General features: G+C 41.3%; 1 protein-coding gene and 1 pseudogene across 3 annotated transcripts in view; both read right to left on the minus strand.

Annotated features, from left to right (window-relative positions):
• Positions 1 to 15,788, minus strand: part of APBB2 (amyloid beta precursor protein binding family B member 2) — a gene marked incomplete at both ends in the record, with an annotated part of 235,704 nt that overhangs the window by 179,398 nt on the left and 40,518 nt on the right. The window contains one exon of one of the 2 annotated variants that reach the window (XM_079713593.1): positions 7,559 to 8,374. In XM_079713593.1, the coding sequence (XP_079569719.1) occupies positions 7,559 to 8,374 (816 nt within the window). Of the gene's footprint in view, positions 1 to 7,558; positions 8,375 to 15,788 lie in introns of those variants that run through there. The other variant, XM_079713594.1, reaches the window with a different exon arrangement.
• On the minus strand, positions 2,745 to 3,376 carry LOC307061146 (programmed cell death protein 5-like; annotated as a pseudogene). The gene has a single exon. The product of its transcript is annotated as a programmed cell death protein 5-like (transcript).

Genomic DNA, 15,788 nt, shown 5'->3' on the forward strand with positions numbered 1-15,788 from the left:
TTCCTGGTTCCATCTTGAATATATCAATGGTCTTGTGTTCACTACTAGACTCGTAGACTTCTGTTGCCACTCACTGCACTGTATTCATTTTTTTGTGTACCCTGAAGTACCTAGTATAATACTTTATAATGGAAGGCAACCAAAACCTATCCTATCATTCAACTGAATATAAATTGTTTCTAGAGCTTTCCAAAAATAATTAATTGAGCAAAATCATTTTCTTCTTTAAGTTCATGAGGTGAGATAAAAAAATCTTTTTATACATCTTACTCCCGAGATACTAAAATCTAATTTGGAAATCACACCATCCATCCCAGAACTATGTGTCCCAGCTATTTTGGAAACATCTCACATCTGTCTTCTTGAATTCCTCCTGTCACATCAGGGAACGCTCAACTGAGAAGACAAGACAAGAAGGCTAGTGAATCACTAAAGGGTGTTTGAAAGATTAAAATTAATTCAGCAGGACAAACCAGCTGAACACTGGGTCTTTTCTATATCCTGGAATTTTTTTTAAAGGGATGGGAGCTTTCAAAAAGCAATTTAAAAATAATTTATGGTTGAAATTACCAAAATCCATTTGACATAAAATGAACATTTAGAAGACGTTTCGGAAAGTTAATAATATAACTATCCAAAGCCCTAACACTCTTAAGCTAGCTAAGTCCAGAAATAATTAGTGCTGCCAATTGCGTTGACATAATTAGGTTTGTGCCTTGGCTTTTGCCCTCACCAGCTATCCAACTTGCAAAAGAGTTCCACTTTGCTTGCCTCAAGACTGGAAACCAATCAACTTAAGACAGCAAAGGATTCAAACTCTCGAGCAACATGGTTCAACTTACAATGCAAGGCAAAGTGTGAAGGTAAGTGAAAACAAAATGGTCCTTTTCCTTAACCCTGGCTATTCTGACTTGCAGACTTAAAAACTCAAACACAAAGAACGTTTGTGACACACTGAACTACTGGCCCCAACTCTTCATCCCTCCCTGAAGCCTAGAATACAAATAAGAATCACCGTATCCAGGTGCTCTGAACAATTATTTTATACAAGTTGTGCTTACCTTTTCTATTTCTAAAACTGTACTGATGTAGCAGACCTCAAAGTATGCATGTTTGTGGTCCAGCTCCATCTACCCAACCAGCAAACTGATAACATTTATGGAGCCTGTCACTATGTGTTACGTACTGTGTGAAGAGGTTCACATCCACACGTAATGAAGACTCAGCTCCTACTTTCATGGAGCTCCAAGTCTAAACAAAAACTTTCCAGTAAGGTTACAAACTGCTGAGAGGAATGTGATAACAGAGAATTGGAAATATTTCCTTGAGGTACAGAAAAAGGACTTTCAACAGCTCAGAGGGTCTAGAAAGGTTTCACAGAGGAGCTGAAAATTGAGCTAAAACTCAATTGTTTACAGGAATGGAAAATTCCTCTAAAATATAATTTTCTATCTTTCAGATTATCAGGATAATCTAGTTGAGGTGGATAAAGTCTGATGTATTCAGCCACTGGTGCCACGAGCCTAGGTCTCAGAACTATGATACAGTGGAAAAGCGCTGGATGCTAGGTCCAAAGATCTTGGTTCAAGTCCCAGCATGGCCACCTGAGTGTGAGAGAGTATCACAAACAAGACCTGGCACCCAGAATTTCACTGTGCCTTCCCCAGGAATTTGTTAATCAGTATCCCCCCTCCACTGTGAGGCAATATCATCAATTAAGTTAAAAATATGTACCCAATATCAAAATCAGGCATTGATTAAAATATAATATTAAATGATTTATTCAATACATCAGGGCCATTTGGAGATATATGTAGATAGCTTCCATTTTTATTCAATTAGTCATTATTTATTTACTAAGTTTACCTGCTATATTTCAGGCACTGACAGCACAAAGATGAAGACAAACCAATCCCTGCCCTTAGAAGATGCAGAAAGTCCTAACTAAAATCAGAGCCCAACGTATGCAGACCAGGGGTTGAAAGGGGTGGGTGGGGTGGGATGAATTTGGAGACTGGGATTGACATATATACACCACTATGTATAAAATAGATAATTAATGAGAACCTGCTGTATAGCACAGGGAACTCTACTCAATGCTCTGTGGTGACCTAAATGGGAAGGAAATCCAAAAAAGGGGATATATGTATTCATAAAGCTGATTCACTTCACTATACAGCAGAAACTAACACAACACTGTAAAGCAACTACACTCCAATTTTTAAAAAGTTTTTTAATATGTAATAAAATCAGAGCCCAAAATATAGGTAATCCGTAATTAAGAGAGACGTAAACTTTTATCTCACTGCTGTACTGGTAATGATTATCACTAATGATAAGCACTGATATTTATTAAGCTCCTGCTATATGCCAGACACTGTTCTAAGAGCTCTTCAAAGATGCTCTCACTTAATCTTCACAACAGATCTATGCTAAAACCCTACTAGCACCCCCAGTTTACAGTTGAGAGGCTATGCAAATTGCCTACATGGAACCCAGCTGAGGTTTGAACTCAGGAAGTTGACTCTAGAGCCCATCCTCTCAATGATAAATTAATGCAGCACTGGGCCCACTGTCACACCATCTAGATTTGATTTTCTCGGTGTATATTCTGCCTTTGTACACTTTAGTAATGAACCTAATTTTGAAATGCCTATTCCACAAGATCCATCCAGTTTCACACTTTGTATCTTCAATTTTTTTTTATTTTGCATAACAAGTTTATTTTTAAAAGGCATATAGACAGTAAACAAAGTAAACATCCCATCAAGATCTTAAACTTCAGCCAAGTGTTATCTGTTCTAGAATTGCTCCTTTAAGTTCCAGTCTCTAGACGTCTTAAATTCAATAATCGTCATCTTCATCAGAGTCCATTACTTTTCTTCTGCTGAATTTAACTGTTGTTTTCTTTTCTGTTTGTTGGCTTACTTTTTCGAGGATTTCTATTAAGCCTTGTTCTGATACCTTCCACTTAGTTGTCCATACCGTGCCATCTGTATAAGGTAATTCTCTACTGCTTTAGTTTTCTCAGGCTTTACAAGTGCTAAGTTACTTAATCGGGCCCGGGCTGACTGATCCAGAACTTGGGCTAAGATACTGTTCCTCATTTCTGCTTCCCTTTGCTTTGCTTCCTGTTGTGCTACATCGCCAGGGTCCCTGTGCTTCGCCTGCAGCTCGGCCAGCCTGTGCTTCCTCAGCGCCTCGAGCTCCTCCTCCGCCATGGTGCGGCCGTCCAGAGAGAGCAGCCGCGGCCATGCTCCAGCCCACTCGAGAGACCGCTGGCAGCCCCTCAGCGCGCCCGCCACCCTCCCCACTGCGCAGGCGCCCGCAGCTGTATCTTCAATTTTATTAAGCCCCAAATTAAACCTAAGTTACCTGTTAGTACAAACTAGGTACCCTGGTAGTATCAGAATGTTGTGTCTTTCCAAAGTTTTCATGAAGCAAACATAAAACACCAGGTGATGGGCTTCCCTGGTGGCGCAGTGGTTGAGAGTCCGCCTGCCGATGCAGGGGACATGGGTTCGTGCCCCGGTCCGGGAAGATCCCACATGCCGCGGAGCGGCTGGGCCGGTGAGCCATGGCCGCTGAGCTTGTGCGTCCGGAGCCTGTGCTCCGCAACGGGAGAGGCCACAACAGTGAGAGGCCCGCGTACCGCAAAAAAAAAAAAAAAACCAAACAAAAAAAAACACCAGGTGATTAATGGAAAGACTACACACAGTCTGACCAACCTATATCTATCTGAGCCATCATGCTTACCTGGGGCCACTGAGGGGACTGCATCTCTGGCAAAACCTGAACAGACTTAAGGTTCCCACTTTCAAGTACCAAAATGATGCAACACTTTCCTTTAGAATCCAGGTCAGGGCATTCTTTTGAACTTTTCTAAATTCCTATGAAACTCAGTAATTCCGCTGATGCTTCCCTGCCACCCCCCCCCCCCCCCCCCCCGCTTCTAATAACCTCTTGCTTCTCAAAGGACAGACGACATAGGAGGAAAAGAGGAGAAACATATATACATGATTGACTGTGCAAAGAAAGTTACTAACATGCCGAGCTGGGCAATTCAGAAAGAAAGGGAAATAGAAAGTGGTCAATCTCTGGGCTGCGCAGTGCATTTTATTTTATAAATAGCATTCTAACTTGGAAAGCGTGCCCCTAAGGTAGAAATGAGTCTATTTATTTTTCCAGGCTCCCCAAAGCACAGTCTACAATCCAAAGATAACTGGGTCAAGATTTAGTCATACAACATACACCACTGTGATGAATATTTGTTTAGCACACAGTGAATAAGCAAGTATGTACACTTTGTGTATATGTATATATGTACCATGGCGCTGCATAACTAGTATCTTACAAAATACTTGCTCTTATTTCTTTTCTTTCAACAATTAGTAGTTTGTGTTTATTTTACATATTATATATAAACTCATATATACTATATAAAACATATATAATAATGATTTCACCATTAGAAGTGTTTAATTTAAATGAACTGTGGGACTTCCCTGGCAGTCCAGTGGTTAAGACTCCGCACTCCCAATGCAGGGGGCATGGGTTCGATCCCTGATCGGGAAACTAAGATCCCAGGTGCCATACGGTGTGGCCAAAAAAAAAAAAAATTGACTGTGATCATTGTGAACACTAACAGTATGTTTCACTGGAAAGATGAACTCAAAATACCAATGCTGAATAATCAATTATTTTACTTTACGCGCTAATTTATGTGATCTGTGTGATCATGAAGTAAAGAGGTGTCTTTTCAGTTGGAGTTCACAACTGGCTCTAAGGAAATTCCAAAAGAATTCCCAAATATTATTAATATTCTGAGGCATTGTATTAAGCTGAAATAAAGATCCCGAAGTGATGATTTTGAAGGGATGGCTTCTAGCATTTGTAAAAAACTCAATCTCACAGCTTTAGAAAGTTGGGTCACAGCTAACACACTTTTTCAAGCACATATGATTCAAAATGTCTATCCTTAGCTAGCCATTATGGGCCATCACCATACTGCCATCCTTACTCTAAAATTCAAGGTCTTCAAAAGCGACTTTAAGAATGAAAAATGAATGTATCCCCCAACATGTCAGAAAACTCTAATCCAGTTCACATCACATGCCAAGCCCTGTAATGGGTTCTGTAGAGAAACCCAGCAGCAAGTAACACCAGGATACCGGGCAAATGAGTGGTGAGCCAAGGGGACCCTGGAAAGGCCCCCTGGAGAGAGTGGCAGTGGACCAAGACAGTGTACAGGTACAGTTTAAACTTGGTGCTCTTAGGACTTCCCTGGTGGTCCAGTGCTTAAGAATCTGCCTTCCAATGCACGGAATGCGGGTTTGATCCCTGGTCTGGGAACTAAGATCCCACATGCCGTGGGACAACTAAGCCCGCACGCCCTGAAGCCCTCGCGCCACAACTAGAGAGAAGCCTGCGCACCACAACAAAAGATCCCGCATGCTGCAACTAAGACCTGATGCAGCCAAATAAATAAATAAGTTAAATTAAATTAAATTAAAAATAAACTTGGTGCTCATCACCAGCCCTTTTTGACACCAGCACTCAATAGGCGAAGGGGCCAGGGATAGAAATACCCTAAACACTCAGCAGCGAGGGAATCATTAAATAAATCATGGAGCTTGAAGAGGGTGGAACAGCATGCTTAATACTTAAATTCAGCCTGAGGTAGAAAAATGCTATATCCTGATATGAACTGATCTGCAAAATATATACTTTGGTGGAAAAAGCAAAGCATTTATAAAACAATGTAATGTGTCATTTTTTTCCCTTGTTTTAATTTTTACTATGGAAATTTTTTAACATACAAAATGAGAGAGAACAGAATAATAAACCCGTATGTACCCACCTTTAACAAGGATCAGCTTATGGGCAAAATCCCATATACAATATTATAGTATAATATATTATATTATACTATAATATTTTAGTATGTATCTCTAAATGGTAAGGACTCTTTAAAAATATCATTATAAAATTTGGGTAAATTTTAATATTTATTATACATGTGGGTATATGCCTAAAATGGTTTCTGAAAAAAATAAAAACTAAAAAAAAAAGTAGTGGTTGTCACGGGAAAAAAGGGGGCCAGAGTGAGGAACCGAGGAGACTTTACTGTTACTTAATACCTTTCAGTAAAATTTAAAATATAGCTACAAAAGGGAGCACAGGTCCTGAAAGAGCAGCAGAAAGGCTGCCACGACGTGAGGAAGACAGTGTGGCCTCAGTGGAGGGCGCTGAACACACGAGGTTGAGTTTGAGTGTGACACACTCAGGAGCCATTTATATAGATTCAAACACTAGCAGGTGACAGTGTCCATCTGCTACAGGATATGAAGTCTCTAAATGTGAAAAGTAATAGAGAGTTGTGAACTCAGTGACATTACTATACATAATTACGATTCCAATAACGTGCAGATCCAGGCATTTCTGAGATGAATGGGCTCATCTCAACCTCCCTACTGCCATATCCAGCTACAGGAGGCTGATAAAATCTATCATTTAAAGCACTCTGGTTTTAAAGGGCACTTCAAAAACACTTTTTTTGTTGTTTTTTTAAACAAGTTAATGTCTTACTTTCTCCTCTTTTCCCATCTGTAGTCTTTGTAATTTCTCTGACTTATACGTGGGGAAAATGTCAGTTCCTTCCCTGGTGGTTCTATCTGTTACATCTGTATCACATTAACAGAGCCCTGGGATCCACCAGAGGCAGGGTTAGGTTAAAGAAATAAGCTTTTGTGAGTGCTTGTTTACAGTGAATTCAGACACAATACAGTTCTCCAGTCTTTTAGTCTCATGATCAGTAAAATAGGGGCTATGAGAAGATAAGATTAAAAGTAGCTGATTTTTAGGACCCTGTTCATTTCTGTGACAATTTTCACTCCTCTGAAAAATCCAAAGATGTTACAAAATATAGACAAAAGTCAGGAAAGACTGGTCTCAACTAGACTAGTTAAAATCCAAAACTTCTAAATATATGTTAAAAGAAACACTATTTTCTCACTTTCAAATATCACTTGAACAAGGCTAATAAAATGTTCCCCAGTAAAGGTCAAAAGGGAAATGTCTTTAATGAATAGACTTTCAACTTTTTAAACCTTAAACTTTTCATTAGTTTGAGTACAAATAAGTTTTTTCTGATAATTTTAAAATACTTGGTTCTCTTTTTCAGGTTATATCCTGCCCCTGGCAAGTGTCTCCCTTTTATTATTTTCCTTAACAAAACCCAGCATTTCTACATAGTATATAGAAATAGTTCACCTAACCACTGGCAGTATAGTTGCTAAATAGGTGATGTTTTACTGTACTTAACACCGGGGATCTATGCTTCCCGGGACAAAAAACTTATGTATGAATCAAAATGAAACCGCTGAGGAATCTAATGATATTTTCACACAAATTGCCCAATTTTACCCCAAGAGGCTCATGTTCTTCTCTACCTGCAGATGAAAATTTGGGGGAAGGGGGTCAGTGTAGAGATTAATTCCATCAGTAAGGGAAAACACCAAAAGAAAGTGCCACCGTAGGCTACACCTTTCCCAGGTACCTGTCTCATCTGCGGAGCTGGGGGAGGCACTGTCTTGGGACAGGGTCGTCCAGCTGGATTCCTCGTCGCTCGGTGCCAGATTCTGGATCCGGTGGAGTGCACAATCGGTTTTGGCCCCCGTTTTAGGATGATCCTTCTTGGTCTCCGGGCTGGATGATACGGTGGCTATCTGGCCATCTTCAGGGCTGAACTGGGGTTTGTTTGGTTTCTGCAGCAGTAAGTCGCCATTCCCAGCGACGGTGGAGGCCTGGCTCTGGCCTGGCTGGGCCTTCTCTTCCACAGCCCCATGCTGGTTGCCCAAGTTCTGCTCAAGTTCTCTGGTTGAGGTTTCCAGGTCTGCATAGTAATTCAGGAAGCTCTTGGTTCTTCGGGGCTGGGAGGGTAAAATCTCACAGCTCGAAGAATCCCGTGGGTGGGGCTCTTTACCCTCTAACTTCTCAGAAGTTATGTTGATGACTGCAGTGGGGCTGACGTTTCTGTTGGGGTCCTGCTGCCCTTGTTCTGCAGCCTTCCGGAGCTGGTTCTCTCCATTTTTCACCAGCTTGATGTTGGCAGAGCCATTTCCCAGCAGGGGCTGTGCGGCTGGATCCGAGAGGCCCATTGCCGCCTGGATGTTAGTTAGTGCATATTTTTTCCTGCATTTAGGGGGTGTGCTGTTCTTGGTTTCTGTGTGTTTTATTTCAGCGTTCAACAATTCATTGTGGGAGGAACGGAGATTAAGGGTGTTTGGTGGTGTGGCCGGGCTATTCCGATTCGTGACGTCTGTCGTTCCGCTGCTGGCCATAAACACTGCCAAAGTGTCTACACCTGAGTCAGCTGGAAAAAAAAAAGAAAACTGGTCATTAGACGCCTGGCATGATTAAACTACTTAGCATAGAGAGTGAGCAAACATTTCTATACAGAAAATTGAAAGAACCAATGCTTCCGTTGCAGTTTTGTAGAACGGACCCATTTTCCTCTCTCTTTTCAACGTTTGCTCATACATTAAACAGGAGCAAATAAAAGGCTTAATGTGGATACACAAAAGCCAATTTATACAAAAGCTAGGAGGTCTGAGGGTCCAAATTTTACTTAAAAAAGTATCTCTCTTTTGAAATCATATAAAAGCATTTTCTTCCAGCAGCTGGTCTTCGCTTTTTCACAACCTTGCAAATCATCCCCTTTCTAAACATTTACATCACATTTCTATTCTGTCGTTCCCTCAGGCAACAAAAAAGTTGCTCAAAAATCCTCTGGGGCTCCAGCTTTTTTAATTAACCTGAAAGGTCACTGTTCAATGAAGCACCATACATCCAAGGTAATTTTTCTTCACCATGTTTAGAAATTGTGTTCTGAACACCAGGAAAAATCAAACCTCCATTAGAGTTTGATAATGTCTTGTGAACATTTCTGACCTGGGCTTACTGTTTGTACTAAACAGAAATTTTGGAGAAATGGCTTAATTGCTCAAGAACATACATACTGACATAAAACTATTACTAATAATGTAGCATTGAGCCCTTGGCTAAAGACGTGTTAGACTCCCCAAAGGAGTCTGAATATATTCCACTGAATTAAAACATAGACTCAGCGGTTTGCAGTCACCACAAGCCCTTGCAGAACTCCTAGGAAATTATCTGACAGTTGCATTTATCTCAAATATTGTTCACACCATCAGTGATTTGTTCCATGCGTCTCTTGCTAGTAAGACAGAAAGGTTTCTCAGACTAGAAGGGAATAAAATTCATCAGCAAGAATTTCTAAGGTTTCAGATTTCTCAGTCTATAAGGAATGACTTCTTTCTTATCTGATCCCTTGCCCTCCAGAGACCTCCGTGGGCTCTACACCAGCAGTAGATGAACCAAAGCACAGCTCCCAACATTCCTGAAATTGCACTGTGACAACTCCCTCTTCCTCCACCAGGCAAAACAGAGACCTCCGCAGGGAAGGAAGGTAAGAATGTTCTACTGTTCGGAAGCTTAGAGGTATCCCTTTCCATCATCCGATACTCAGGATGAGCTATTTTAGAAAAGAGTTACCCACTGATTCTAGAGTCTGTGTGCTTCTTGGAAGCTAGGGAACATCTGTACACTCCAGGCAGTGTCCATATTTACAATAGAATGACCATATGGCCCACAGAGATAGCTAAGGCTGTAACCCAAAGTGGTTAGACTTTGGGCCCCATTCTTTAGAATTATTATTTATAAGAATTCCTGCTTACCCAGCATCTACTGCACTTGGGCTTCATTGAGAATCTGGTTTGTTTTTCCCTTTTAAACACTATTCTGATGACTAAATTTTAAACAAAAATGTATACTGTTTTGGCTACTACTACCATTTTACAGAAAACATATTTCAATTTATAATTCAACCTCACTCCAGAGCAGCATTTGATATGAAAAGGGTCCATATTGAACCCACATGAAGTTTTCCCTGAGACACACAACCATAACATAGGCACACAAGAGAAAATTACATTTAGACTTCTGGGTATTTAGGGTGACATTATTATAAAAAACCTGGCAATCTGCTGGCTTTTTAGACGGTATGGCAAAAAAACTGCTATGAGGCTATTTTACGATGTTAGATACTATATCCTAGCAATGTTATTAGGGAGAATTTTTTATTTACTCTGCTTATAATTATAAACATTTTCAGAAAGAATACCATCAAAATTTCTTGGTGAGTTAATATTTAAGTGGCTTTTATACCCTGGATGTGACAGGTAAAAACTTTGAGCCAACAGAGCTGGAGGAAGCAGGCTCCCTGACTTCAGACTATACTACAAAGCTACAGTAATCAAAACAGTATGGTGGGCTTCCCTGGTGGCGCGGTGGTTGGGAGTCCGCCTGCCGATGCAGGGGACGCGGGTTCGTGCCCCGGTCCGGGAGGATCCCGCATGCCGTGGAGCGGCTGGTCCCGTGAGCCATGGCCGCTGGGCCTGCGCGTCCGGAGCCTGTGCTCCGCGGCGGGAGAGGCCACAGCAGTGGGAGGCCCGCGTACCGCAAAAAAAAAAAAAAAAAAAAAAAACAGTATGGTACTGGCACAGAAACAGAAATATAGATCAATGGAACAGGATAGAAAGTCCAGAGATAAACATACGCACCTATGGTCACCTAATCTATGAAAAAAGAAGGCAAGAGTATACAGTGGAGAAAAGACAGTCTCTTAAATAAGTGGTGCTGGGAAAAACTGGACAGCTACAGGTAAAAGAATAAAATTAGAATATTTTCTAACACCATACACAAAAATAAACTCAAAATGGGTGAAATACCTAAGTGTTAAGACTGGATACTATAAAACTCTTAGAGGAAAACATAGGCAGAACACTCTCTCACATAAATCACAGCAAGATCTTTTTTGATCCACCTCCTAGAGTAATGAAAATAAAAACAGGAGCTTCCCTGGTGGCGCAGTGGTTGAGAGTCCGCCTGCCGATGCAGGGGACATGGGTTCGTGTCCCAGTCCGGGAGGATCCCACATGCCACGGAGCGGCTGGGCCCGTGAGCCATGGCCGCTGAGCCTGCGCGTCCAGAGCCTGTGCTCCGCAACGGGAGAGGCCACAACAGTGACAGGCCCGCTACCGGAAAAAAAATATATATATATATACAAATGGGACCTAATTAAACTTAAAAGCTTTTGCACAGCAAAGGAAACCATAAACAAGATGAAAAGACAACCCTCAGAATGGGAGAAAATATTTGCAAACGAAGCAATGGACAAAGGATTAATCTCCAAAATATACAAACAGCTCATGTAGCTCAATATCAAAAAAAACCAACCCAAACAAAAAATGGGCAGAAGACCTAAATAGACATTTCTCCAAAGAAGACACAGAGATGGCCAAAAAGCACATGAAAAGATGCTCAACATCACTAATTATTAGAGAAATGCAAGTCAAAACTACAGTGAGGTATATCACCTCACACTGGTCAGAATCAAAAAAATCTGCAACAATAAATGCTGGAGAGGGTGTGGAGAAAAGGGAACGTTCCTACACTGTTGGTGGGAATATAAATTGCTATAGCCACTATAGAGAACAGTATGAGGATTCCTTAAAAAACTAAAAATAGAGCTACCATATGATCCAGGAATCCCACTCCTGGGGATATATTTCTGGAGAAAACTGTAATTTGAAAATATATAGGTACCCCAATGTTCATTGCAGCACTATTTATAATAGCCAGGACATGGAAGCAACCTAAATGTCCATCAACGGAGGAATGGATAAAGAAGATGTGGTACAAATATACAATGGAATATTACTCAGCCATAAAAAAGTAAAAAATAATGCCATTTGCAGTGACATGGATGGACCTAGAGATTGTCATACTGAGTGAAGTAAGTCAGACAGAAAATGAAAAGGCAACCTTTGGAATGGGATTTTTAAAAAGGAAAGAAATAGGCACAGAGGGGTACATGATTAAGGTGTCAGATGTGAACAGTGAGGAATGCACTCCAGGATCTGGCCTGGGGAGGGCAGGAGACGGAGCCGGGAGGAGGGTGAAGAGCTAGGGGAAAAGGAAAAGGCCAAGGGGTCAGAGGTCTCTGAAAGGTACGGGAACAGGTGTGACAGGAACAAGGGATTGCTCCAACCCTAGCTGCATGCATACCTTGGGGAGCTTTTAAAAAGCCCAGAAGCCCAGGCCCCACCCCCTAAGACACTCCCAAATTCTGATTCAATTAGTTTGGGATTGGGACCACTCAGGGTATTAAAATGAAATGTTCTTTGGGTGATTCCAGTGTGTGGCCAAGGCTGAGAACCACTGCAGTAAGTGAGAGATTTGGAAGAAAAAGATGATATATATGCATGCTAATGATTTCAGAGGCTCTTGGAACACTCTGGTCACACATGTCATGTTCCTTGTACATGCACACATTCTCAGCATCCCTACCTCCTTCCTGGCAAATTTCTGCTCCACCTTTAAGATTCAGGGTAGATGTCACCTCTTTGGGAAACCTTCTCTTGCCCCTCTAGACAGATTCCAGGGCTGCTTCTTCTACGCCGTTCATAAACCTATCTCCATTTCTCCATAGCATAACAGCATTTCTCACACTGTTTTATTTTTAACCTATTTGAGTTTATCACTAAGCTGTGACTTCCAGCAACAAGCACAGCGGCCTATCATGCAGTAGGCACTCAGTAAATGTTCGTAGAATAAACTGTTGAATAAAATGAAAAAGACAAGTGTTTCATTAACATCTCAAGAAATGTTTACTTAAAAAGCCTAGGTTAAATTTTTTGAGTTTCTTATTAAAGATTGAAAAGGAAACCACCATTACTGCCTAAATAGTCAACAGTAAATTCATTTTTCCTTTCCTTGAAAAAGACTAATGCTCTCAGACAGGGAAAAGGTGATCAGTGGTCAGTTATCTCAGCTTTCCCCCCGTGCAAGCAGCATCTGGGCAAGATTTAAAATAAAATCTTTCAATACTGTCTAGACCAATTTATTTTGTTCCTCAGTCTCAGCTCAAGAAAATTCCTGTTCAATTCTGTCATAACTCCCCCAAAAAGAAAAGACTATTTAGAGTCAACTAGCCTTTTTTTTTTTGACCCAGAGCAGACTGGTGTACTTCTTTGCCAAACATCATTTCTCACCAGCTGTGATCCCAACAGCTTAAAGTTCTCCGTGCTTTGGTGTGAAGAAAACTGGAGGCCCAGCAGAAGCTCTGGTGCACACAGCCCACGTGCTCCTGTCACCCTGTGATCCCCACCACCCAATTCCGGGCCTTCCTCTGTTCCTTACCTCCTCCTGTTTACCATCTGCATCGTTAATAACACTGAACAGAAGAGAATTAAGTAGAATGGGAGATAGCAACATAACAGTAATATAACAAATTATGTTGAAAAACAGATGCTCTATGGACGTGGAAATGAAAGGATATAGAATGAAAGATGCTATATTGAGACTCTAATCAAAAGTTGGTGTAGGGCTTCCCTGGTGGCGCAGTGGTTGAGAGTCCGCCTGCCGATGCAGGGGACACGGGTTCGTGCCCCGGTCTGGGAAGATCCCACATGCCGCGGAGCGGCTGGGCCCGTGAGCCATGGCCGCTGAGCCTGCGCGTCCGGAGCCTGTGCTCCGCAACGGGAGAGGCCGCAGCAGTGAGAGGCCCGCGTATCGCAAAAAAAAAAAAAAAAAAAAAAGTTGGTGTATTTAAGCTGGTTCCATTTTTCTCTGCCTCACATGATTTTACTATAGTTATAGATCAAAGATAACTTGGTATACTACTCCCTATAAACTGGGGAAAGAGGAGAAGTTAAGTCCACTAATGCACGGGCTAGATGCTAACTGAGAACTCATGGCATTGCCATTCTCCCGAATTCCCTGCCTGGAAACCTGGGAATAGCCCTTCATGAGTTTCTTATCCTACCAAATTCTGTCAATTTTACTGGAAAACGTTTCTCCAATAAATTGAGTTCCCCCTTTTCACCATCTTTATGGCTGCTTTCAGGTTCTCACCACTTGAAGTTTCCTTCTATATCTCCCAAGCACAACAGTTTCTCAAACTCCAGTCTACCCTGACACAGTTCATCCTCTGCAATTCTAAAAACAAACGGACTGTGCAATTCTCAGTTTAAAAATTTCTACTGGCTCCCTGTTGTCCAAATTCAGCTCAGTATACAAGGCACTTCAAATTCTCCTCTGCTAGCCTAAATCTACCCTTCCCATCACATCTCCTGTCACTGCATCTCCCCCTCCCGCTGTGGTCCCTACATGACAGCAACAGTGAACTTTTCTGAGGATGCTAAGCCTCTTCACTACTCTTTGCCTCTGCACATAGAATTTGTTTCCTCTGCCCGGGAAGGTCCTTTGCCCTCATCTGCTTTACCCCTGCCCTATTTCCTGCCTGAAAACTCCTATAAATCCTTCAAAACCCAGCTCACATGTCCTCCTTTAGGTCTTCTCTGACTCCTGAACATAATCCTCTGTGCTAGGTGTGTGACATGCAGTTCACATCAGCACTTCTATACTATTCCATAATATCAATTGAGAGGTCTCTCTCCCCTTCAACACTGCAAGTGCCTTGAGGGCAGTGACTGTTTTGTTCACTTTTTATGACAGTTTTATTGAGATATAATTCACATGCCATAAAGTTCACTTTTTAAAAGTATAATTCAGGGATCTTTAGCATATGCACAGAGTTGGGCATTCATCACTACAACCTAATTGCAGAACATTTTTATCACCCCAAAAGGAAATCCTGTACTCACTAGCAGTCACTCTCTATTCCTCCCTCCGCTAATCCCCTGAAAACCACTAATCTACCTTCCATCTTCATGGGTTTGCCTGTTCTGGACATTTCATATAAACAGACTCATACAATACGTGGTCTCTGTGATTAGCTTCCTTCACTTATGTGTATCCTTAAGGTTCATCCATGTTTTAGTATGTATCACTACTTCATTCCTTTTTATGGTCAAATCATATTCTACTGTATGGATCTACCACACTTTGTTTATCTGTTCATCAGTTAACACAGGTATTTGGATTGTTTACACTTTTTAGCTATTATGAATAATGCTGCTATGAACATTTGTGTACAAGTTTTTGTGTGGACATATGTTTTCAATTCTCTTGGATATATACCCAAGAGTGGAACTGCTGATTATAATGCTCCTGTGATGTGCACACGTATATATAGACATACATACCATATGTATACGTGTGTGTGTGTGTGTCCGTGTATAAAACCTTGTGAGGAACTGCCAGACTGTTCTGCAAAGCAGTTGTACCAGTTTACATTCCCACTAGCAATGCATGAAGGTTTTGATTTCTCTACATTCTTGTCAATACTTCTTATTGTCTCTTTTTGATTATAGCTACCCAAACAAGTGTGATTTAATTTTGATTTGCATTCCCCTTTCATTTTTATATTCCAGAGTTTCCAGTTCCTTTTACAAAGCCTGGCACATAAGAGCACTCAATAAATGTTTGGTTCATTAATCGTTCACTCATTTATTAACTAAATATTTTTCACTCATTCATTAACTAAATACTCTCGGAGCATCTATTACATGCCAGTTGCTCTTCTCAAGGTCAAGAACACAACAGTGTATAAAATAAGCAAAATGACTGAGGAATGAGCAAGCAAACGCCAATAACCCTGAGGGCCAGTCTTCAGTACAAAGGTGGCTCTGCCCCTGGATATCTCGAAGGTGAATGGGACCCATGACTCTGCCATCACCTCCGCATCTATTCATCATGCTGTCTTGAGCATAACTCACAAAGATCCAACATCAATTCAAGAG

This window comes from Hyperoodon ampullatus (genome assembly GCF_949752795.1).
Source record: "Hyperoodon ampullatus genome assembly, chromosome: 1".
Classification (NCBI taxonomy): Eukaryota; Metazoa; Chordata; class Mammalia; order Artiodactyla; family Ziphiidae; genus Hyperoodon; species Hyperoodon ampullatus.